We start from the raw sequence: 25,201 nt of genomic DNA on the forward strand, positions 1-25,201 counted from the left end.
GTTAGTTTCTAAGGTACCACTGGACTCATTGTTTTTGGGCTTGCAGACTAACATGGTTACCCATCTGATACTTGACAGGGAATAGCAGTTCTTGGAGGCACACAAAGAACATAAAATGTTTGGGAGCTTGCAGCAATCTAGATATTTACATTCTTAATATCTGGAGGATACAACATAGTGCATCACAATATATCTATGACAAAATGAGCTAGTTGATGCAATAATATCCTATGTTAGCGGCCTCTGTATTTTCAGATGGAACTACTGTGACCAACATTTCTTGAAGAACTATCTGCCATAGCTAGAACTGCATATCTGCAGTCAACTTATTTTGCCTACTGGGTGGACATTGCCTTGGTGTTTTCATCATTTATCTGCAATACTGTTATACTTGAGACAGAGACATAACTAACAGGTATAGTTTCATATCAGATGCCATTGCAATAGGAAAAACAAATTCAATGTCTCTTGAGCTTTAATTGGCAGTACTGGAGTTTCTGGGTTATATTCTAAACCAGTTTGTTTCTTAAAACACTCGATAAAAAGCTCCTTACACCTTATAAATACATGTGTTAGTCTTTAAGGTGCTACAGAACTGTTTGTTTTTTGTCTCTGTCAGTTTAGCAAACCATTTTATGAAACAGTTTATCAATGAATGTGCATTTTCTTTTATACCATTTTGGCTATGTTCTCTTTATGTCCCTGAACTCTGTGCCCCTGTGTTCCCACTTTAGAACATGTTCAAGCCTTTCAGAATAATGCACTGTAAAGGCACAGAGACATAGGAGGATAATTCAGTTTCACAAGTTTTTCATTAGATCTTTGCTGTTACCTGACACAGCTGCAGTGATAAATTATCCTGGACCGTAATGATTTGTTGACTGCTCAGCAAAATGCTCATGTATTAACTTTCACACAAGGGGTTGCAGAATAAATACAACACATTCTTTCTACTTAGGTTGTGTCATTGTGATAGCACCTTTATTTTTTGGTAAAAGGATCTTAATTTAAATTTCAATATCAAACAAGAAATATGATTTACACCTATACTTCACAACAATGCACTTCTGGTTTTTCCACCATTTAATATGGTGCATCTAGATTTTAATTTTTTTTGAGGGGCTTAAAAAGGCAAATATAAATATTTAGCACTCCAGCCTTTCTACCTATGAATCGACCCAGTCAATAGAGAGCAAAGTGGGGAGGGAGAGCTCAGTGGTTTGAACATTGACCTGCTAAACCCAGAGTTGTGAGTGCAGTCCTTGAGGGGGCCATTTAGGGATCTAGGGTAAATAGAGTTAAAAAACCATCTGTCAGGGGTGGTGATAGGTCCTGCTATATGAGGGTGGGGGACTGGAATCAATGAGTTCTCAAGGTCCCTTCCAGTTCTGTGAGCCAGGTGTATCTCCATATATGATTAATATTTTAACTTTGGCAATCTAAATCAAATAGTATGACTTTGAAAACTATATAAGAACACCAAATTAATCCCCACCCCCGAAATCAGAGTTAAGAATGAAATTCCATCCTGAATATATTCCATTATAGCCTGGATTTCTAACTCCTGTGTATGGTATTGAGGAGCACTTCTTGTTTACAGACAATTGCAATTCTTAAGGATAAAGTAGCACATTGAAAACAGAATTCCCTACTTTATCTCTGAATGTCCAGACTCAGTCCATCTAGGTAGGATTTCTATGTTCCAGTGGTCAGGTTAGACCTCTGAAAATGCAGTTCTGCCTGTGCAACGCCCATGACAAAGTTGGTATGCTGTTGCTGTAAATAGGAATTCTGGTTAAGAAAAAATATTTGGGATCAGCTCCTAAACTAGGAACGGTAAGTATAACTGCCCATTTGCAGGGGCAGTAACATATTTCACACAGTATAATGTGCATACATGTGGATTGTGCCGCTATTTTAATGGACACCATTTATAATGGTCACTCTGATTTTTTTTTTTTTTGCCCTGAATGTATTTTTAAACTTAATTTGCCTTGTGGGAATTTCCTTTATGTATTTGTTTAAAGGGAACAAATAAAATTATACTTCAGTGGCTTTTAATCTAAATGCTTAAAGAATTTGTAAAATGCTTCTTATTGATTCTAATGACTGTATGGTTTCCTTGGACTTCCATGAATCTCTCTTTAAATATATGTTAAAGGGGGTTTTACAAGAAACAGGAAATTTTTCAGTCACTAGTCACATCTGATATATTTAAATATCCTAATATGTTGCTGTCATTGTTACATTCCAGTCATTTCAAACTACAGTGCAGATGGGTTGAGTAGCAGACAAGTGAAAGAGTGTTAGAACAATGTTTTTGGCTAGTTTTAAAAAATGTCAGTGCTTTAAAAATCTTTTTGTCAAACCTCAGGCTAAGCAGATGCATGTCTGGTTAATATTTGAATGGAAGACTTCTAAGGAAAAATGTATGCTGGGGGAAATTGGACTCTTTCCCCTGAGGGTGCATCATTTGGAAATAACGCCTGAATGTGGTAGCGGGCACTATGCTGCTTGAAGTTTATTACAGAAGAGATAGAAAACAAAGGTCCTTCAAAGTGCCATGACACTCTTGAGAGTAGTAGCAGGGTTAGTGTCAGCAAGGAGGGTAGCAGCATTAATCCCAGTAACAGGACAGAATTTCAGCATCGCTAATTCATTACACTCAGTTCTTCAACTCTCCTAGCAATTCAGCTAAATATGGTATGCTAGTTCACTGCCTTCCACCAAGCTGTGTGCCATATATGCTGTGCTCCTTGCTCAGAGGTGACTATGCCAGCAAGTTGTAAGAAAAGCGGTTGCTATGTATTATGGAGCATGGTTAGGCATTTAGTTCATGAAAATTACTCAATTATTTAAAAAATCAAATGTAATACAGAAAAAAATCAACATGGGTCACACATAGTGTGGGAGCACGAGCACCTGGTGGCCAGGCCTCACTTGCAAGGCAGAATGACCGTACACTCCATCTTGGAATGCTATCATACAACAGCGGGAAGGTCTGAAGCCAGGCCAGGAGAAAGAAATCAGAAAGTTGACAAGTAGTTAGAGAGTCCCCAGAGAGAACATCCTGACAAGCAGATAGTAAGTCCCCAAAGAGAACAGCTGGGGCAAGTGGCTGGAAGCTTCCCAGAGAGAACATCTTGGTTGTGCAACATCAGAGGGTCCCGGGGGGAGGTCCGGAAAATGACCAAGGACAGAGGAAATCTTGTAACGTGTTCTGACAGGCCAGGAGGATAGAAAGTCCGAATTAGGTAACAAATGCTTTAATTGGCCAGGTATTGAACCCCCAAGTAAGAAACAGTATAAAAGGTGATTTAGCAGGAACAAAGGTGTGGGCTCCTGGACACGAGGCGGAGGCTAGCAAGTTCCAGTCCAGACAGCAGACCCCGGCCTGATCACCCGGACTTCACCACCACGAAAGGTCCCAACCAAGCCCTATCTCTGACTTGAAGGGCCGCTGTAACGTAGTTGTTGGTGAGATGTGGGAGCATTGGATGTTATTGGTAAGTCACATGTAATTATATACAGCTATATGTAACCTAGTGTTTAGCCTATGCCAAATAAATAAATAAATAAATATAAGACAAGTGTTAAGTAATTGTAGTTACAAATAAATGAATCAATCACTATTGGTAAATACCACTAGCTGGACTAGCTGGGGCTGTATAGAGAATTATTGGGACTTAGAACAGCCACAGGGCATTGTGGTGTTCACAATTGGAGTGTTATTGTTCCTGGTACTCATAATCCTGCGGAAACCTAGGTTTTAAAGTAGATACACTGAATCACATATTGCTGCTACGCTATATAAGGCTGTTATAGTGGTGGGGTGGTCGGTCCTGGGCCACCCGACTCCCCCTGCTGTATCAAACCCCACGCGCACCCAGGGGACCCGGAGGAGGTTGGCACATCGTCACATATCAGTGATCTTGAATGCTGTGACATTCCAACATCTTTTTTTTTTTTAATTTAAACTTCGATCTAATTTTCCTGTTTTTCAAATAGTTGAGGCTTTTATTAAATAAAACCTCAACATTCTCATTGAGATGATTCTCTGAAGTAACCAATAATTCTTTACAGCTTCTGCCCACTCTTATAAGTTGTTCTGGCTGGAAATACGTAGAGTAGCTATGGATGGGATCTGTTGAGCAATAGCACTACGGCATATGCTCAGCTCTGTGACCATATACATAGAAAGAGAGTGTTCTACTGTTTTCTTTGGGGTCAATCCAATCCACATTTTGGTTAGTGGAAAGTCTTCAGTAGGTTTTGAATGAGTCCTTAAAACTGCAGTAAGCCTCCTTTGCACATTTTGGCTGTGACTGCGCTGCAGTGTGTCTTGCTGTGGTGTGTAGCACACAGGTAATTTACATGCCACAGTGAAATGCAGATTTAATTCACACCGTACCTTTCCCTACTGCAGGGAGCTGCTGGAGACTTTCCCTTCTTGAGTCTTTGGCTGCTGCAATGCTACCGTTGTCCTGTCAGAGGGGTCATGGTAATTGACAATTCAAAGCAATCTAATGAGGCTCTGACATGTATATTTTGAAGCTGCCTCCATCTTCACTGTCACTCTGAAATTCGATGTTTGTTCGTGAGGCCTCCTTTATGCTAATGAGGTGCTGAATATGCAGGTCAGCACCTCATTAGCCTACTTCGAATTGCCTCATTACCATGCCTACTCCAACGGGACAATGGTAATGTAGCAGCAGCCTTATGCTGTGGTGGGGAAAGGCACCACAGCAACTTCCTGCAGTGGGGAAGTTTGCTTCTTGTCTTTCTCTGCTGTCTCCCTAGTGAGAGAGTCTTTCCTCGTGGTGAGGAAGCACTTCAGCAGTGGTAAGGCAATGTGCCACTACACTGCTCAAATATCTGTGTAAATGTGGGATGCATTACTTCTGTGAGTAGAGAACCCTCTAGGATACACACACCAGAAGGTTCATAAGTATCTTCACTCACCTAAGCAATGCAGCACCAAGTAATGGTAGTTACATCCATGTTAGTCTGTCTAGCTACTTGCTGTGCACATTGCCATGTAGACATAATCAATGATAAGTAATTCCGTGGAAAACTTCCCATGCCCTGCAATTATTTAGTAATGTGAACTGGCACACCAGACACAAAACAGAGAGACAATGAAATTGTGTTTATCTGGCACAGTCATATTAAGAGACTGCACTTGTATCTGGAAATATTTTATTTAGTTGCAAAGTTGTCAAGTAATTGTAAGTGGATGGGGTTTAACACATTTGCACTATAGTTTTTATAGTTTTGATAGTTTGAAAATAAATATAAAGTAGGTAAATGAGTAAAATTAGAGTACTATTGTTTTGTATTACAGTTAGTTTGAAAATAAATATAAAGTAAACGAGTAAAATTATAGTACTATTATTTTGTATTACAGTTAAAATGTGTGTTAACTTTTCAATTTTGTGCATTCTTTTCTTTAAATTGAATTTTGTATGAGTTCTAGTCTAGACAAGATTGTGTTTCCTGGTCAATTTGGTAAGTCAAAGATGATGTACAGTACTTTGTTTTAGCTGTGTTGCAGGTAATGTACTCAGGAAGAAGGGAGACATGTACTCTAGCCATTAAGATGCACCATACACAAAGATACTCATAAATTTTGCAGGGCTGCAAATTCTTGCAGCCAGTATATAAAAAACATACTAACTTTTCAAAATAAGGTGACTGACTGCTGACTCAAGCCAGCTGTTATTATTACATTTCTTCATTATTATTAACATTTTAATTATGTTCTGAACATTTCTTACCCATTTTATCCCACTATTGCTCCCTTGTATTCCCTCTTTTCTGTCTTAATTCAAGTAGGAGCAGGGGGATCCTTTTTGATACAGTAGGAACCAACTCAAATTTGTAGCCACAATTTCCACTACACCTTTCTATATGTTCAAAACAATTTGGTTAAGATCCCTAAGTTTTGCATCACTTAGTGGTTACAGGTTTTCCAGGAAGCAAGACTAACGGCTCAAGAATAAACTACAGTTTGCTTCTGCTGGCAAAACCAGTGACAGAACAGAGTTAAAGTTGTGTTTGCCCATTTGGGTCAAAGGCGCTTGGCTCAGACTAGTTCCAAACTGGGGAGCACTGTCTGAGAACAAGATACAGCTAATGCGGCCAAGGCATGATTCAGTGAATTCGCTGGGCAGTCTCTGTTCTCTGGAGCCCTAGGTGTCAGCTAGAAGTGCCTTCCCCAGAACTACTAAGGGAAGGCATAGTAGAAACGATATCTCCTCTTCTGGAGGAAGAATCCCCTTGGGGTGGAGCAGTGCCTACTGATATAGGGAAGTATAATTTAGAGCTCCAAGCACTAGCTGTGACAAATTGATTCCAGCACATGCATTTATATTGGCTGGGGTTTAGCCAGTTGGGAATGACAAGAATTTTTTTCCTTTAACTTTTAAATAAAAAGGTAGCAGCATAGTCTTGCATGAAATGATGTCCCATTCTGGATTTGACATTGACACAGTCGGTGGCCTCAATCAAGGCATTAAATCACAGAGGGCCAAACCTACTCTCAATAAATGGCACTACTGCTTCTTCACACCTATATGAGCAGAATTTGGCCACAGGTGTCAGTTTCTGCATCCATAAAATGGGAACAATCACATGTTATCTACTTCCTGGATTTCTTTAATGTGGAACACTTTATAGCAATGCTAAACTATGAAATAAAGTATCTAAAAACATACAGGAATGTGATACTGTAAATAAAAATCCTTTCCACCTCATACTGAGAGTAGAAGGCTCTGAATATATTCCCATTCGTAGTGCCTTGCATGGTGACAAATATCAGAGAGGTAGCTGTGTTAGTCTGTAGCTTCGAGAACAAGAAAAAGTCTTGTGGCACCTTATAGACTAACAGATATTTTGGAGCATAAGCTTTCGTGGGCAAAGACCCGCTTCATCATGAAGCGGGTCTTTGCCCACGAAAGCTTATGCTCCAAAATATCTGTTAGTCTATAAGGTGCCACAAGACTTTTTCTTGTTCCCATTCGTAGGTTCATTCTGATGAATTGAAATGATCAATCTAGTCAAACAACTCTTGAACCAGGAGCTTTTAGCAAACGTGATCAGATATCACATTGTCCCTGTTTCCCCCTTTGCTAGTCTTCACTTTCCTTCAGAAATAATCTACTTTGCCTTTGTCTCTTTTCTGTTTCCTTTGGAAAGGAAGACTTGTCAGCTTAAAACCAAGTAGGCTGATGACCATCTAGTGATGCAGGTCTGCATAGATTCCATTCTTCTTGCTCATTCTTCCACCTAGAGGTTAATGAAAAATCTCAGCTGCTCTTAAAATGCACAAAGTAGACACCTGGGAGTGATGTGCAAATGGAGGTGAAAGCGGCTGGTAGTCAGTTTGGCTTGCCAGTAAGAAATAGGCCATCTGTATAGGCTGATACGCAGCTGACATTAAAATGCTGCCATGGCAGCACTTACAGGACCATACTGGCAGGGCTGCCAATGGCAGGGGGTGAGGGGCACAGTGAACTTCTGATCAGGCCCTGTGCTTATGCTGATGAACAAAGTGCTGGAATAATGCATTTGCACCACTTCTGCACCTGCATTTTTTGACCTTAGTGGAACAAAGCAATCGCACTGCAGTCTCGAAACTGAGCTTGATCTGTAAGTAACAAGTTCTGCCAAACTGCCATATGGGCAGATGTCTAAATTGTTAAAAATAGTACCACAGTTCTGTTCTAATTATAGCATCCTCTGATTGTTCTCACAGATAGGTGCCAAGATACTCCATACCCAACAAAGAAAACTGCTACTTTCTTTTAGCAAATTTTAAGAAAAAATATACTTGTAGCAATCTGATTTCTACAACTATTTAGTAATTTAAATATTGCACTGTTTTAATCTTGTTGTTGCTGTTTTTTGTATAACTTCTGTACTGACTACAGAGTACTTCTTATAAAGGGATTTGTCAAGAGAATCAAACTAGGTATTACTATAACTGTATAGATACTGTACTAACTAGACTAATATTTGGGTGCACCATTGCTGTCTACTGGAAGTGTCACATGTCCTATACGAACTGCAGAAGGTGAGTCTCTTCCTGTTTGAAGAGATGGGGCCCCATGTTAATGGATCAGAAATAAGAGTTTTGTCTCTGCTCTAGCTTTGAAATTTGGCATGGCCATTGTGGGCCCTGTGAGTCTGAACTTTGACTATTTCTAGTGCAAAACATGCTTGCGTCACTGCTGTCTCATACACTGTCCATCCCCCTCTTTGTTTGCCTTCTTCACCTGTTTCATTTCGACATACCACAAGATTGTATACTTTTTTGGGACTGTCTTTGTATTTTAGTTCTGTGTATCACCTGGCATAATAGGTTTCTGATCCCTCTGTGTGGCCTGTAGGCATTATTAGATTCATGGACATCCGGTAAGATGATATTAAAACCTGAAAGGTAGTTCTTCTGGTGACCAGTTGGGATTCACAGTCTTCTTTCCTTCAGGCTGAGGAAGAGCTGCAGTTCAGGGGTCAGGTTCCTGTAATATTATCATCCAAGTCCTCCAAATGTCTTCCCATCACCCTCTAGTAAGGAACAGGAATTTGGATGGAAGAGATCTGGGCCAACTGAGACGGAGCTATTTTTGCTAAATCTTTTCCAGCTATTGCCAAAATTAAGAAGTGAAAAGGAATTAGGACAGTCTTCTGGTTCCAACCTTAACCCAGCCTCTCTTCGTTAGCCCCTCAATATAAATGATTAAAGTTATCCATTGTTATCTTTTAAGTAAATAAGCTCTCTCTCTCTTTTTTTTCAGAGCATGTGTCATCTTGGGTGTGATATTTCTTCTTTCAGCTGTGTGCATAGTGATCAAAGCCATCCATGACCTTGCAACAAAGTTGCTCCCAGAAGTGGTAAGACAATTCTTTTCATGAAACTGTTCTTCTAGGCTCCTGGCCTGCAAAGGGCTGCAGGAAGACAGGCCCTCACAAAGGCCTATTATATTTAGTGGTGCTCTGGTAAGGGAAGGGGCCTATCTGTGTACACATCATTGTGGGAATATGTTCTTAAAGTGACATTTTTTTCCACACTGTTAGGTATAATTTCCTACTGAGGTTCAAGTATGACCTACACAGGCATTACAGACCAAATCCTGTACCACTTAGTCACCTAAAATTCCTGTTGAGGGCTACAGGGTTTGGTGTGAAGTGAGTAGATTTGAGCCTGAAGGATGGTGTAGAGATTGTCACAGAATGTGGGGTCACCAGGCTTGAAAAAGAGATTGTAAAATGTTTGTGTCCAAAAGGGATAATTCTCCCAACATTTGAGGTGCAAGGTTTTGAACTTCATTTTTGTTCTGCATTGGAATGAAAACAAGATGTTTTGTAATATCTGATGAAAAAATTCTGGAGCGACAACTACTCCAGAATAGCCAGTGTCATCTTCTGTGGCATTCATGAAAGATGTGGCAGATCCATCAAATTCCTGTACTGTATGAGAGTTAGCACCCAGACCACAAGTTTTTGGCTTTTCTGGGGAGGGCCAACTGAGCTGCGTGTTTTGATAAATCAACATTTTCTGATTAAAAATATTCCATTGAAGAATTCATTTTAGTCTTCAGAGATATTAGTCTGATGACTTTCATGAGTGATGCATTCACATACTCACACAGATGAGAGTGGCAACAGAAAAATAGTGTGTGGCCACCTAACAACTGGAGCAGAGACTGTTACGGAGCTGAAGGTAACTTTTCAAAGCATTGTGTGAAATTTTAGCAGCATGACTCTGATTTCAAGCAGAATCATGTGGCTAACCTCCCTGCACCACATCACCACAGGAAAATGTAGCCCTTTATGTTCAAGTGTTGAGCACAAAACTAGCATTGCCCATCTGTTTCAGACAAGATAGATTCAGAATGTGCCGCCCTACTTCACTTGGGCTCAATTTACATGGCTGTTTATGTGGAACAAAATGGTAGATTGAACCATTGCTGGAAGCACAAGGCTTCTTTTTTCATCTGTGATGCACACATACATTACGTGTACTTTGCCAGGGTAGTATATACACAGGGGTGGGGCAGACAATTTCTTAACTCTAGTATGCATGATTTTTAGAACAAATATTTGAAAATGTGAACAAGTCATGAATAAGAAATGTATCAAAAATATTTATCAATTTGCTGGGTTAAACTCCTTAAAGAATTGTCAGCCCCCTTTGAATTATTCGTGGAATAATTATGCTAACCTTATTACTTTTCCTGCCACGTATAATATGGGTCATTTCATTCATCTATTTTTAATATGCCAGTAACATAAAAAAGGCATTTCCTCAGAATGAATGTGCAAGATCCTTCGTTAAAGGATCAACCTATTCTGGAAATAGATTTTAAAAAGGGAAATATTAATCATGTGTTTTAAGCAAAAAGTAAAACAAGTGGACTTCAAAGTATCAGTGCCTAAGGAATTATCCCTCAGTTCCTTGTCGTAGCTGCATACAGAAAAGTTTTGTGCATAGCATTTTGCTTTGGATAGATGGAAATGTAATTTTGTTTTGTTAGCCATGTTAACATGAGAGATTTCTGCCATAGACTTGAGTTTTCTCTTTGCTAATTCCAAACAATATTAAATGAGTCCAAAGAGAATTACAGGCTAATACAGATATCCTATACGAGCATCTTCTAATGGGCTGAGTTTCTTCTGATGGAGGCTGAATGCCTGCAACTTCCGTTCAGGATGAAAAGAGGAAATCCACAGCTTAAAGACCTATACTGTAACTTTGGATCAGTCAGACATTTTCAGAGGCAGGCACTGGGCTGGATTATTCTCTTACACTAAATTTCACTTGCACAGCTCCACTGAAACTGTTAGAGTTACTCCTGATTTATGCTGATGTACCTATGGTTCCATATACAAGAGAGCATATGGCAATCTTTCCAGTACTCCCTTAATGATACAGCATATTGATCTGGCAAACAATGCCGGTTTAGTGTGTCATTTTGGCTTTCTTTCTGTCTTCCTCAAGCAGTAACTCAACTATTTTCAGTGTCTGTCAAGCAAAATTTAAATACACCCTGCAGTGTGGACAGAGCTCAGAACACTAAGTAGAGGATATAGTAACAGAGAAGTAGCTGTGTTAGTCTGTATTCTAGCAAAACAACAGCAGTCATGTAGCACTTTAAAGATTAAGTAGAGGACCACAGGCTTGCACTTTGCCTCAGGAATGTTTAGAATGTTTTCCTGTTTGTACCATGGCTAAGTAGAAAATTAGCTGTAATGGAATTCACCGAAGTCTCTTTTAAGCACTGTACAGGGGTTGACCAGGGGAGTATGCCCCCTTCGGGGCGATGCAGGCCTCTGCACCTCTCCGAAGTCTGTGTGCTACCTAACTTTAGGCAGACAGCTGTCTCTCCGGAGCCTAGTCCCCTTTAATGGAGCTGCAGGCAGGTAATGTATGCGCCCAGGATCTGGATGGGACTGGCTTGCAGCCACGTCATGGCCTAAGGTCCAGACAAACATCAAACACATTTAGCAGTTTCAGGAGCCTAAGAGGCAACAAAATACCATTAGAGAGTTCTGGCCCTGGTTCAGGGCGGGCAGTGGACGAACCATTAGCAGGTTGGGTTACCCAGGCCCAGATTCAGGGACAGGGCAACAGGCAAATGCAGGTAGAGACCCCAAGCCCTGGTTCAGGGTGGGGCAGCAAACAGTCAGCAGCTTAGGTTGCCCAGGGCCCTGGCTCAGGGTGAGGCAGCAGAGAAACAGTTGCAGTTTAGGTCACCCAGGGATTGTTTCAGGACGGGGAGGGATGCAAACACAGTTGCTTGTTCTTTTTCACTTTTTAGTAGGCTATTTTAGTACTAATATTGTGGTATTTAAGGCTGCAGTTTCTCTTACAGTACTCTTACAAACATGCATTTCCCTACAATGCAGAGTGTAGTGGATAAGCAACATTCACACAGAACATCTAAACTGCATAACCATATGTATGACAAAGCTCCGACTCAATCTTGGTGGGTCCCACACCTTTAGGGGGTTAGAGAGTCCAGGCTCTGGTTCAGAGGTTCACCTTAGCATAAGGCCAGGCTGTAGCCACACCAAAAATGATGTGAGTTGGAAGAGGTGAGGAGCTACCTCTCCAGGGGTGTAGGGAGGCACAGGCCCACCCACTCCTCTGTGTCCCAGCCCCAAGCCCTAACAACAGTTCTCACCATGAGCCGGGCAATGGGGATCCAGATTGCAACGCACTACCATGGGGTCTGGTGGAGTGTTCCCTGGGCCGCTTCCTACCTCCACCTTCATCGGTGACTGGTCTCACTCGGAGTCCTTGGGGAGGTCAGGAAGGCAGTTGTCCTCTGGGTAACTGGTGGCTGGTAGACATTCAGGCATCTCCACATCGTTCAGGTAGTGGACGGGGCAGGATCATAGGGTTTGGCAGGTCCGAGGGCTCAAGGTTGCTAGTGGCAGGCAGGATCCCAAGCTCATGCCAGTCTGGGTCCTCAGGGTGACCGGTGTCAAGGGGACTCCATGGTGCAGACGGGTCTGGCCCCAGAGCTCGCATCAGGCATGCTCACTAGCTCAGGCTGGTCCTCAGGGTGTGGGGCTCGCTGCAGGTCTGAGGACTCTTGTAGATCTGGAAAATCTGGTACTGGGCCAAAGACAGGTTGGGAGGTTGTCTGTAGGAGAGAGAACAGGCCTGTCTCTCGGGGCTTTCTTGAGTGTGGCATCTGAGTCCCATCCTGGATTATTCTATTTACTTCCCAAAATCCACAAACCTGGGAACCCCGGACGACCTATCGTTTCAAGTATTGGCACTCTTACCACCGGACTGTGCAGTTATGCGGACTCTCTTCTCAAACCCTATGCCACCAACACTCCCAGCTATCTCTGAGATACCACTGACTTCCTGAGGAAGTTACAAAACACTGGAAAAGTTCCTGACAACACCATCCTTGCCACCATGGATGTAGAGGCTCTGTACACTAATATTCCACACAAAGACAGATTACAAGCGATCAGGAATACCATCCCTGATGTCACCACAGCCAATCTGGTGTCTGACCTCTGTAACTTTGTTCTTGCCAACACTTATTTCCGATTTGGGGACAATTTATACCTCCAGATTAGTGGAACTGCTATGGGCACCCGCATGGCCCCACAATATGCTAATATATTTATGGCTGACCTGGAACAACAATTCTTCAGCTCTCGTCCCCTATTAACCCTCCTCTACTTAAGATACATTGATGACATCTTTATGATTTGGACCCATGGTATAGAGACTCTAGAAGAATTCCACAGAGACTTTAACAATCTGCACCCCACCATCAACTTATGCCTTGCTTAGTCCATGCAAGAGATACATGTCCTAGACACCACAGTACAAATCAAGGATGGCCTGATTGGTACCACACTCTACTGGAAACCCACTGATCACTATACTTACCTACACGCTTTTAGCTTCCATCCTGCACACATAACTAGATCCATTGTTTACAGTCAAGCCCTTAGGCACAATTGCATTTGTTCTGATCCTACTGACAGAGACCAAAACCTACAAGATCTTTACCAAATATTCATAAACCTGACTTACCCACCAGGAGATATAAGAAAACAAATAGACAGGGCCAGATGAATACCCAGAGACCAACTACTCCAACATAGGCCCAAAAGAGCCAAGAACCGAACACCACTGGTGATTACCTACAGCCCCCAACTCAAACCACTGCAACGCATTATTAAAGACCTACAACCTATCCTTAATCAGGATACCACACTCCAGAAGGCCCAAGGTGACAGGCCTTTTCTCTCCTACAGACAACCTCCCAATCTTGTGAGGATTCTCACCAACAGCCACAGTCTATACTGCAGGAACACTGGTCCTGGGACTTTTCCTTGCAACAAAGCCCGCTTCCAGCTTTGTCCACATATCTGTTCTGGGCATACCATCACTGGACCTAACCAGGTTAGTCACAGAATCACGGGCACATTCTCATGTTCCTCAACTAACATCATATATGCCATCGTGTGCCAACAATGCCCAGATGCTTTGTATATTGGACAGACTTCAAACTCTCCTAGACAAAGAGTTAATGTGCACAAAACAGACATAAAACCACTCCTGATCCACAAACTGGTCAGCCAACTTTTTAATGGAGAGGGCCATTCAGTTAATGACTTAAGAGTTTGCGTCTTACTGTAGAGGAATTTTCACACTACTTTGGAAAGAGAGACTGCTGAACTCTCTTTTATATTCAAATTCAACACATTAACACGTGGTTTGAACCAGGATGTGAATTTTCTGGGTCATTGTAGGGGCTTTTTTGCATAGTTGGCTTAATCTAATTCTTGGTTCACCCTCCGCCCCCTACTCTCTGATTTGCTCACCTTGATAATTTTTTTTCTGATTTGTCAACCTTGATTACTAATTTTGGTTCTCTATGCCTTAAATGTTGAGTCTGTTCTGGTATGGCTATGGTCTGAAGAAGTGGGTCTGTCCCACGAAAGCTCACCTAATAAATTATTTTGTTAGTCCTTAAAGTGCTACTTTATTGCTTTTTTGTTTAATGGTAAAGTATACAGTTGCATCAAAGAAATACATACCTGCAGTATTGTAGAGTTGCTGAGTGGTGTATAGAACCTTTAACTTATATGTATGTTTTCCTGCTATAAAGTTTCATGTATCTTCTAGCAAAAATAATTTCATTAAAATAGGATTGTCTCCCACTTTGGGTGTCCTGAACTACTGTTTGAGCATTGCTCATAAACTATATCAGATTCAAACAAAGATTCTCACCACATATTTTCATCAGATTTACTGACCATACCCTATAAGTAAGGCCCTCTTCTCCCAGCATCCAAGAAAGCAGAGCAACACTTGTTCAGGATGGACACGTTTGCCAACTTCTGTGTGAATAGGGCTTTGGTGAAACGTGTTTCCACCATCATGTAGGTGTATTTTATAAGTAGGGTCCTTTCAAATTCATGGTCCATTTTGGTCAATTTCACAGTCACAGCATTTTAAAAATAATACAGTTCTCTATTTGAGCTATTTAAATCTGAAATTTCATGATTGTGTAGTTATGGGGGTCCTGATACAAAAAGGAGTTGTGTGTGGGGTGGGGAGGGGATCACCAGGTTACTATGCGGGTTGGAGTACTACTTATTTCTGGACTGCTGTCGGATCAGAGAAGGGCAGAAGTCCCCAGTCACCCGACAGCAAGAAGCCTGCAGGGGCGTGGAGCTCTGCCGGCAGTCTCAGCTGTCGGTACCCGGGGGGAGGGGGAGGAGCCATCTGTATATCCATTCCTCTTTTTTTTTAAACAAAAAAATAAAAAACACTGAGTAAAATCAATATTAAAAATAAATTCAAGATTATAAATTTTAATTACTTTGGATGAGCCTATAGCTAGGTTCAGTTGTGTGAAGCACTGTGCATATGCAATAAAAAGAATCACAGAATCACAGAATCACAGGGCTGGAAGGGACCTCAGGAGGTCATCTAGTCCAGCCCCCTGCTTCAAGCAGGATCAACCCCCACTAAGTCATCCCAGCCAGGACCTTGTCCAGCCGGGATTTAAAAACCTCAAGGGATGGAGAATCCATGACCTGTCTAGGCAACGCATTCCAATGCTTCACCACCCTCCTGGTGAAGTAGTTTTTCCTAATATCTAACCTACACCTCTCCCTCTTCAACTTCAGACCATTACTCCTTGTTCTGCCATCTGACAGCACTCAGATCAGTTTCTCTCCCTCCTTTTTAGAGCTCCCCTTCAGGAAGTTGAAGGCTGCTATTAAATCACTCCTAAGTCTTCTCTTCTGTAAACTAAACAAGCCCAAATCCCTCAGCCTATCCTTATAGGTCTTGTGTTCCAGACCCTTAATCATTTTTGTTGCCCTTCGCTGAACCTGCTTCAGCAAATCCACATCCTTTTTATACTGGGGGGCCCAAAACTGGACACAATATTCCAGATGTGGCCTCACCAGTGCCGAATAAGGAGGGATAACTACTTTTCTAGATCTGCTCGAAATGCTCCTCCTAAAGCACCCTAGTATGCCGTTAGCCTTCTTGGCTACAAGGGCACACTGTTTACTCATATCCAGCCTTTCATCCACCATAACCCCTAGGTCCCTTTCCATCGTACTGCCGGTGAGCCAGTTGGTCCCCAGCCTATAACAATGCTTGGGATTCTTCCGCCCCAGGTGCAGGACTCTACACTTCTCCTTATTGAACTGCATCAGATTTCTTTTGGCCCAGTCCTCCAATTTATCAAGGTCCCTCTGGATTCTCTCTGTACCCTCCAAGGAATCTACCTCTCCCCCTAGTTTTGTGTCATCTGCAAACTTGCCGAGGGTGCAATCCAGTCCCTCATCCAGGTCATTAATAAAGATGTTGAATAACACCAGCCCCAGAACCGAGCCTTGCGGCACTCTGCTTGAAACAGACCGCCATCCAGATATTGAGCCATTGACCACTACCCGTTGGGCCCGACCATCAAGCCAGCTTTATATCCATCTTATAGTCCCAGGATCCAATCCATATTTCCTTAACTTATGGACAAGAATGTTGTGGGAGACCATATCAAAAGCCTTGCTGAAGTCAAGGTATATCACATCCACTGACTTCCCCATGTCCACAGAGCTTGTTACCTCGTCATAGAAGCTAATCAGATTGGTCAGGTGGGGCTTATAGAATCATAGAAGAGTAGGACTGGAAGGGACCTCGAGAGGCCATCAAGTCCAGCCCCCCACCCTCATGGCAGGACCAAGCACTTTCTAGACCATCCCTGAAAGTCACCTATCTAACCTCTTCTTAAATATCTCCAGTGATGGAGATTCTACTACCTCCCTTGGAAATTCGTTCCAGTGTTTGATCACCCTGACAGTTAGGAACTTCTTCCTGATGTCCAACCTGAACCTCCCCTGCTGCAGTTTAAGTCCATTGCCTCTTGTTCTATCCTCAGAGGCAAGGAAGAACAAGTTCCCTCCCTCTGCCTTATGACACCCTTTTAGATACCTGAAAACTGCTATCATGTCCCCTCTCAATCTTCTCTTTTCCAAACTAAACAAGCCCAGTTCCTTCAGCCTTTCTTCATAGGTCATGTTCTCTAGACCTTTGATCATTCTCGTTGCTCTCCTCTGGACCCTCTCCAATTTCTCCACATCCTTTCTGAACTGCGGTGCCCAGAACTGGACACAATACTCCAGCTGAGGTCTAACCAGCGCAGAGTAGGGCGGGAGAATGACTTCTTGTGTTTTGTTCACAACACACCTGTTAATGCAGCCTAGAATCATGTTTGCTTTTTTTGCAACAGCATCACACTGTTTACTCATATTTAACTTGTGGTCCACTATAACCCCTAGATCCCTTTCTGATGTACTCATTCCTACGCAGTCCTTTCCCATTCTGTATGTGTGACACTGATTGTTCCTTCCTAAGTGGAGCACTTTGCATTTGTCCTTATTAAACTTCATCCTGTTTACCTCAGCCCATTTCTCCAGTTTATCCAGATCCTTTTGAATTTTGACCCTATCCTCCAAAGAAGTTGCAACCCCTCCCAGCTTGGTATCGTCTGCAAACTTAATAAGTGTACTTTCTATGTCAATATCTAAATCGTTAATGAAGATATTGAACAGAACCGGTCCTAAAACAGACCCCTGTGGAACCCCGCTAGTTATACTTTTGCAGCAGGATTGAAAGCCATTAATAACTACTCTCTGGATACGGTTATCCAGCCAGTTGTTCACCCACCTTATAGTAGCCCCATCTAAGTTGTATTTTCGTAGTTTATTGATAAGTATATTATGTGAGACCGTGTCAAATGCTTTACTGAAGTCTGGGTATATCACATCCACCGCTTCTCCCTTATCCACAAGGCTCATTATTCTATCAAAGAAAGCTATTAGATTGGTTTGACATGATCTGTTTTTAACAAAACCATGCTGGCTGTTCCCTATCACCTTACCACCTTCCAATTGCTTGCAGATGATTTCTTTAATGATCTGCTCCATTATCTTTCCTGGCACAGAAGTTACGCTGACTGGCCTGTAGTTTCCCGGGTTATTCTTGTTCCCCTTTTTATAAATGGGTACTATATTTCCCCTTTTCCAGTCTTCTGGAATCTCTCCTGTCTCCCATGATTTTCCAAAAGTGATTGCTAAAGGCTCAGATACCTCTTCTATCAGCTCCTTGAGGATTCTAGGATGCATTTCATCAGGCCCTGGTGATTTGCAGACATCTAATTTTTCTAAGTAAATTTTAATTTGTTCTTTTAGTATTTCAACTTCTAAACCTACCCCTTTTTCACTAGCATTCTCTATGTCAGGCATTCCTTCAGATTTCTCAGTGAAGACCGAAACAAAGAAATCATTAAATACCTCTGCTATTTCCAAATTCACTGTTACTGTTTCTCCCTTGTCACTGACCAATGGCCGTACCCTCTCCTTGGTCTTCCTCTTGTTACCAATGTATTTATAAAAAGCCTTCTTATTTCCCTTTATGCTTGTAGCTAGCTTGAGCTCATTTTGTGCCTTAGCCTTTCTAATCTTGCTCCTGCACGCTCGTGTTGTTTGCCTATACTCATCCTTTGTAATTTGTCCTAGTTTCCATTTCTTATACGATTCCTTTTTTATTTTGAGATCATGCAAGATCTCCTGGTTAAGCCAAGGCAGTCTTTTGCCATGTTTTCTATGTTTCCTACTCAGCAGGATAGCTTGCTTTTGGGCCTTTAATAATGTCCCTTTGAAAAACTGCCAACTCTCCTCAGCCGTTTTTCCCCTCAGTTTAGCTTCCCATGGGACCTTACCTACCAGCTGTCTAAGTTTACCAAAATCTGCCTTCCTGAAATCCATTATCTCTATTGTACTGTTTTCCCTTCTACCCTTCCTTAGAATTGTGAACTCTATGATTTCATGATCACTTTCACCCAAGCATCCTTCCACTTTCAAATTCTCAATAATTTCCTCCCTATTTGTTAAAATTAAATCTAGAACAGCTTCCCCCCGGTTGCTTTTTCAACCTTTTGGAATAAAAAGTTGTCTGCAGTGCAATCCAAGAATTTATTGGACAGTCTGTCCCCTGCTGTATTAGTTTCCCAACATATACCTGGATAGTTGAAGTCCCCCATCACCACCAAATTCTGGGCCCTGGATGATTTTGTTAGCTGTTTAAAGAAAGCCTCATCCACCTCTTCCACCTGGCTAGGGGGCCTGTAGTAGATGCCTAGTAGGACCTCATCCTTGTTTTTAACTCCTCTGAGTCTAACCCAGAGACTGTCAACCTGTCCATCTCCACCTCTGTCCAGGTGTGTACATTTTTAATATACAAGGCAACACCTCCTCCCTTCTTTCCCTGTCTGTCCTTCCTAAGCAGGCTGTACCCTTCAATACCAACATTCCAATCATGAGTATTATCCCACCAAGTTTCTGTGATGCCAATGATATCATAGTTGTATTCATTTATTAGTACTTCCAATTCTTCTTGTTTATTTCCCATACTACTTGCATTTGTATATAGGCATCTCAGACATTGATTTGGTCTTGCCTCCCAGTTTTGCCCTGGCCCTCTTTTTACTCTCCCAGTGTAGCCCATACTCCCTCCCATTTCAAGTTCATCTCCCAGGTATCCATGCTCTCCACTTACCTGCAGGCTTTGCTCCCCTGCCCCCGTCGAACCTAGTTTAAAGCCCTCCTCACTAGGTTAGCCAGCCTGTGTCCAAATATGGTCTTCCCCCTCCTCGAAAGGTAAATGCCATCTCTGCCTAGCAGTGCTTCCTGGAAAAGGATCCCGTGGTCAAAGAAACCAAAGCCTTCCTGGCAACACCATCTACGCAACCAAGCATTCACCTCCAGGATACACCTTCTCTGCCTGGGCCCCTACCTCTGACAGGCAGGATTGAAGAGAATACCACCTGCGCCCCAAACTCCCTGACCCATGCCCCCAGAGCCCTGAAGTCACTCTTGACCTACTCAGCGTCACACCTCGCAGTATCATTAGTGCCCACATGGATGAGAAGCATGGGATAGTAGTCAGAGGGCTGGATAATCCTCGACAATGCCTGCATAACGTCTCGGATACGGGCCCCTGGCAGGCAGCACACCTCCCGAGAGGAAATGTCAGGGCGACAGATGGGTGCCTCCGTCCCCCTCAGAAGATAGTCTCCAACCACCACTACTCTACGTTTCCTTCTTGCAGGGGTGGCAGTAGACTTCCCAGCCTTGGGGGTATGAGGTTTCTCCTCTTCTGTATGGGGTAATTCTTGGTCTCCTGTATCGAGTACAGCATAACGGTTTTCCAGTACCACAGTGGGAGGGTTCTGAGCAGGGGTGGAACACTGCCTGCTGCGAGAAATAACCAGCTGCCAGTGTCCACCCTGGTCCACCTCCTCCAGTGGTTTATCAGCCGTCCTGTGCACTGGGACAGTTACCTCCGCAGTCTCCACCTGAATACTATCCAGGAACTGCTCATTGACTCGGATACTCCTCAACCTGGCCACCTCCTCCTGTAGCTCCCCCACCTGCTGCCTGAGAGATTCCACCAGCAGGCACCTTTCACACTGAATATTTCCCCCAGCCTGGGTATCAGTAAGTGGGAATGGCAAGCCATAGTCCTTGCAGAACCACACCAGGATCTGGATAGAAACATCCATGGTCAGGCAGTCTATCTGGCTACAGGCACAAGTGGAGGAGACAGCAGTAGTGCTGGCACAGGTGTTGCGGGTCTTCCTAACCATTATAGTCCTCTCTGTCACACTCCCTCTGTCAAACTCCCTCTTAAACTCCCCTGTCTGCAGCTCCCTGTCTGCTTCGCTCCCCTGGTCGCTCCTGCCTCTGGCTTTTAAGGACTGACTTGCCCCTGGTGAATCCATGTTGGCTACTTTTGATCACTTTCCCCTCTTCCAAGTGCTCCAAAATGGATTCCTTGAGGATTCCCTCCATTATTTTCCCAGGGATTGAGGTAAGGCTGATGGGTCTATAGTTCCCTGGATTGTCCTTCTTTCCTTTTTTAAAGATGGGCACTACGTTTGCCTTCTTCCAGTCATCCGGTATCTCCCCCCGATCTCCAAGAGTCTTCAAGGATAATGGCCAAAGGTTCAGCAATGACCTCTGCCAATTCCATCAGTACCCCGGGATGCATTAAATCCAGACCCATGGACTTGTGCACATCTAGTTTTTCTAGATAGCTCAGAACTTGTTCCTTCCTCACAGATGGCTGCCCTCCACCTTCCCATACTGCATTGTCTGGGACTGTCATGTGGAAGTTGACTTTGTTCGTGAAGTCTGAGGCAAAAAAAGCATTGCGTACTTCAGCTTTTCCTGCATCTTCTGTCACTAGGTTACCTCCCTCATCCAGTAATGGCCCCACACCTTCTCTGATAACCTGTTTACTGTTCACATGCCTGTAGAAACCCTTCTTATTACTCTTCATATCCCTTGCCAGCTGCAGTTCCAATTGTCCTGTTGCTTTCCTGATTACTGCCCGGCATTCTCCAACTGTATGTTTATACTCCTCCTTAGTCAACTGTCCACATTTTCATTTCTTATATGCATCCTTTTTGAATTTAGGCTGACTAAGGATTTCCCTGTTAAGCCAAGCTGGTTGCCTACCACATTTGCATTTCTTACTATGCAGAGGGATTGTTTGTTCCTGTGCCCTCAGTAAGACTTCTTTAAAATACTGCCAGTTCTCTTCAACTCTTTTCCCTTTCGTCTTCGTTTCCCAAGGGATCTGGCTCATCTGTTCTCTCAGGGAGTCGAAGTCTGCTTTTCTGAAATTAAGGTTCTGTATGTTACTGCTCACCTTTCTTACTTTTGTCTGGATCATGAAATCTACTATCTCATGGTTGCTGCCGCCCAGGTTTCCTCTCTCTTCTATTTCTTCTACTAATTCTTCCCTGTTTGTGAGCAGCAGATCCCGTCTACAAACAGCTTGCAGTGTTAGTACATGGAGAGAGAGAAAATAGACAAAGAGAACTGATGAGTGGAGCACACTGCAATGGTGAGATGATAACAAATGGTGTAATAAGGCAGTAGTCCTAGAACACTTGTCTATTTTAACTTCATTGAGTATTTTGCAGGCATTGTAGATCTCTCCACATGACTGTGGTATTGTCACTTTCAGCCCATTGTACCCTTCCCTCTCTCTCAATTTTCCCTCTATTCTCACCTGTTGAATTTAGCTGATGTGCTCTTCTGAAAGGATCTATGGGGCAGAGCCTCAACTCAGTGTGACTTATCATGGATGTGCGAGCCCCACTTTCATACTTGTATTTTGAAGCTCCTAGCACATTTAGGCTACAGCTACACATCAATGTTATTTCAAAATAAGCTATTCCAGAATAGTTTATTTTGAAATAATAGAGCTACACACAAGAGTACATCAAATAGCACCCACCTATTTTGAAATAGCGTGTCTGGACACACAGTGCGTATTTTGAAACAGTACCATTGGATGCCATTATGGCTTACTTTGAAATAATGCTTTTCTGTGTCCCAACAACACTTATTTCAAAAATAGCTGTTTTATTCCTCCTGCAGTGAGGTTTACAAAATTGGAAATAACACACCTGCTATTTGGAATTTATTCATAGTGTAGATGCTTGCAGAGTTATTTCGAACTCATGGCTGTTAGCTCAAAATAGCTTTGCTGTGTGGCCATAGCCTTAGAGATTTAAAATATTGAAAATAAATAACAAACCCTATGAAGTGGCTTGCACTGGAATGTTTTGCTACAGAGGTCATGACTTCTTGCAGCTCTTAGTAAATGCTGTGTTTCTATTTTTCGTTGCTGTACCAAATGCGCCAGGGACTGTGTGCTGGTTATGCAGGAAATGCCTGAGGGGTGACATTAGAGTGGTAAATGATTGTGTGTGGCAGATTCTGGGCCATGTATGTTGTTTGATATAGAATATGAAAAAGCCTACACTGAACAATGACACAGCACTTTGGGAAAGTGGGGCAGTAAATTAATTATGTACAAGTTGTTCCTATTCTGGAGGACAGAGGTTTGTTTCACAGTGATTCAGAAATGGCTTTGTTGGAAGTGTTGAAAACATCAGCACTTCCACTGCAGTGCTATGTGCAAGGCCTGTGCTATGGAGTCCAATAGTAAATCAAGGATTGTCCACGCTTGTGGTTGTCCCCCCCACACTAAATAAAGGCCTCTTGCCCCACTCCACCACAGCCAGGCTTCCCCAGGCCTCCCCTGCATATTCCACCTGACTCACCGAAGTTGCTACCTCTGAACCTAGGCCACTGGGGTCACAGGTGCCAGGCCTTGAGGCCGCACCGGGCCACAGGCGCCAGGGCAGCAGGAGCTGCTCCGGGGCTGAAGGAGTCACTCAGCTCCCAGCTGGAGCTACAGGCACTGCACCAGAGAAATCACTGCAGGCTCTGCCTCCACCATGCGCTTGTCCCGTCAAGTGGTGGGGTGTGTGCACCAAGTGGCCAGAGGGTCACCCCACGTGTGTGGCTCTCCTGAGCCACTGAGCCACATTTGCCACACTCTACTGTCCTGTTCACCACATGTGGTGAACAGGGAGCCTGTGGGACACTATGGCTATAGAATATATGTAGAGCATAGCATAATGAATGCTTTTCCCATTTATTGTGGTACAGATAAACTTCAGAAAGCTGCAACTGAGCCTCCCATCACAGTCAGTGGACGTGTTGAATGTGGTGAGCCTAGGCACAATGAATGGAGCTCCACTGTACAATTATAGAAGGCAGATGGCATGAAAATGGAGATTTGTCCCTTGTATTGTTTTTAGGGGTGTTAAATTTGCTTAGCACCAAGAAGCATGCTTGGAGGTCTCCCCACCTGCTTGTAGGACACAATAAGTAGATGAGACCAAGGACCTGCTGCCATGCTCTGTCCAGCAGATCCTACTAACATTATTCATCAGTTCTTAGTTTGCATTTACAGCTGTAACAAGTGTTTTGAAAAGGCATGAGCTATTTTCAGAGACATAGAGTATGTGTGTATATAATGTGTGTGGGTGGGCATTTATATGCATATACACACAGGCTTGGCAGAATTTGGTTTTTAAATAAAATTTTGACAGATAAATGTGATGTTTATTTTTTAAGCATTTTTATATCATCAATTTAAATTTTCACAGTTGTATAAAAGTAGGGGGGCAGTCAGACAATATTATGACAATAGACATTAAGATTTAAACAAACTTTTATCACCAATAAAATACAAACTGATATCACAAGTCAATATAAACAAAGCAAATATTCTTAACCTCTGAAGTTCTCAGGCAGCGTTTTTCTTAGTTGACCTATCTGTAAATTGATTTTTGCCTATTGGTTTGTGTGAGTAGAATGAAATTGACATTTACCAATAAAAAAATCTAATTCTTTCAAGTCAATGTATACATATGTTTATGATGTTTATTAAAATGTTTATTTTTCATCTGCTCACTGGTGCATCCTTTTAGTCCTGTGCTGCAGTATTTTGATTTTTGATGTTACTTCAAGATAAAACACTCTGTCTGTTCTTTGCTAAAGTGGCTCTTAACAGTTGGTCTGTGTGCTGGCATTCCTAGGACAAATCTGGCCATTGCTGGAGGTGCAACAGAGTGCTAACATATTATTCTGTAATTTATCATATGACTTTATAGTTTATCCTGGGCTAACTTGTCCACATATATCTGTTATGTAATTTATCTTGTGGATACCACCTCGACATGTTATATATCTATATAAATATAATTAGCTCTCACTTGCTGTCAACATTTTAATTAATACTTATGCTTAGACCTAAAGAGGTTCACATCCCATTTAGCTGTTATAAACATTATCTCTTCTTTAGATTTTAGCCGTTGCATTTGACTAGAAGATATGACATCCTTGTGTTACGTTAATGAAAGGAGAAATATCTCTTAAAATGTCAGGGAAGATACTACTGCACAGTGGCCTGTTTCTCTCCAAAGAAAAGAAAGCTGCATTCATTTATATATTAAGAGAAATATTGATAATCCATTCTTTAGAGGTCATGGTGTCTGGAATGCTAATCAGTTTGCAGCAATTTTTTGATCTTGAACTACTAGAAATGAAAATGTGAGATGAGAAATATCAGAACTCAACTTGATACAAGCTGTTTGACACATATATGAATGTGTTAGCACTCAACTTTGGGGCTTCTCTGATAGAAATTACTGATCTTTTGGGTATATTCCCTCCCTGTTTTAATAACAACATTTGTTTGGATAGTATAATT

The 25,201-nt window shown here is 42.4% G+C and overlaps 1 protein-coding gene across 1 annotated transcript in view; it reads left to right on the plus strand.

The window, feature by feature from the left end:
* The window catches only part of TMEM163 (transmembrane protein 163), a 189,836-nt gene that overhangs the window by 134,689 nt on the left and 29,946 nt on the right, over window positions 1–25,201 (plus strand). Inside the window, exon 5 of the mRNA XM_075001829.1 lies at window positions 8,799–8,895. Coding sequence (XP_074857930.1) covers window positions 8,799–8,895 — 97 coding nt within the window. The remainder of the gene's footprint in view (window positions 1–8,798; window positions 8,896–25,201) is intronic.

The sequence above is a fragment of the Carettochelys insculpta genome, chromosome 8 (assembly GCF_033958435.1).
Source record: "Carettochelys insculpta isolate YL-2023 chromosome 8, ASM3395843v1, whole genome shotgun sequence".
NCBI lineage: Eukaryota > Metazoa > Chordata > Testudines > Carettochelyidae > Carettochelys > Carettochelys insculpta.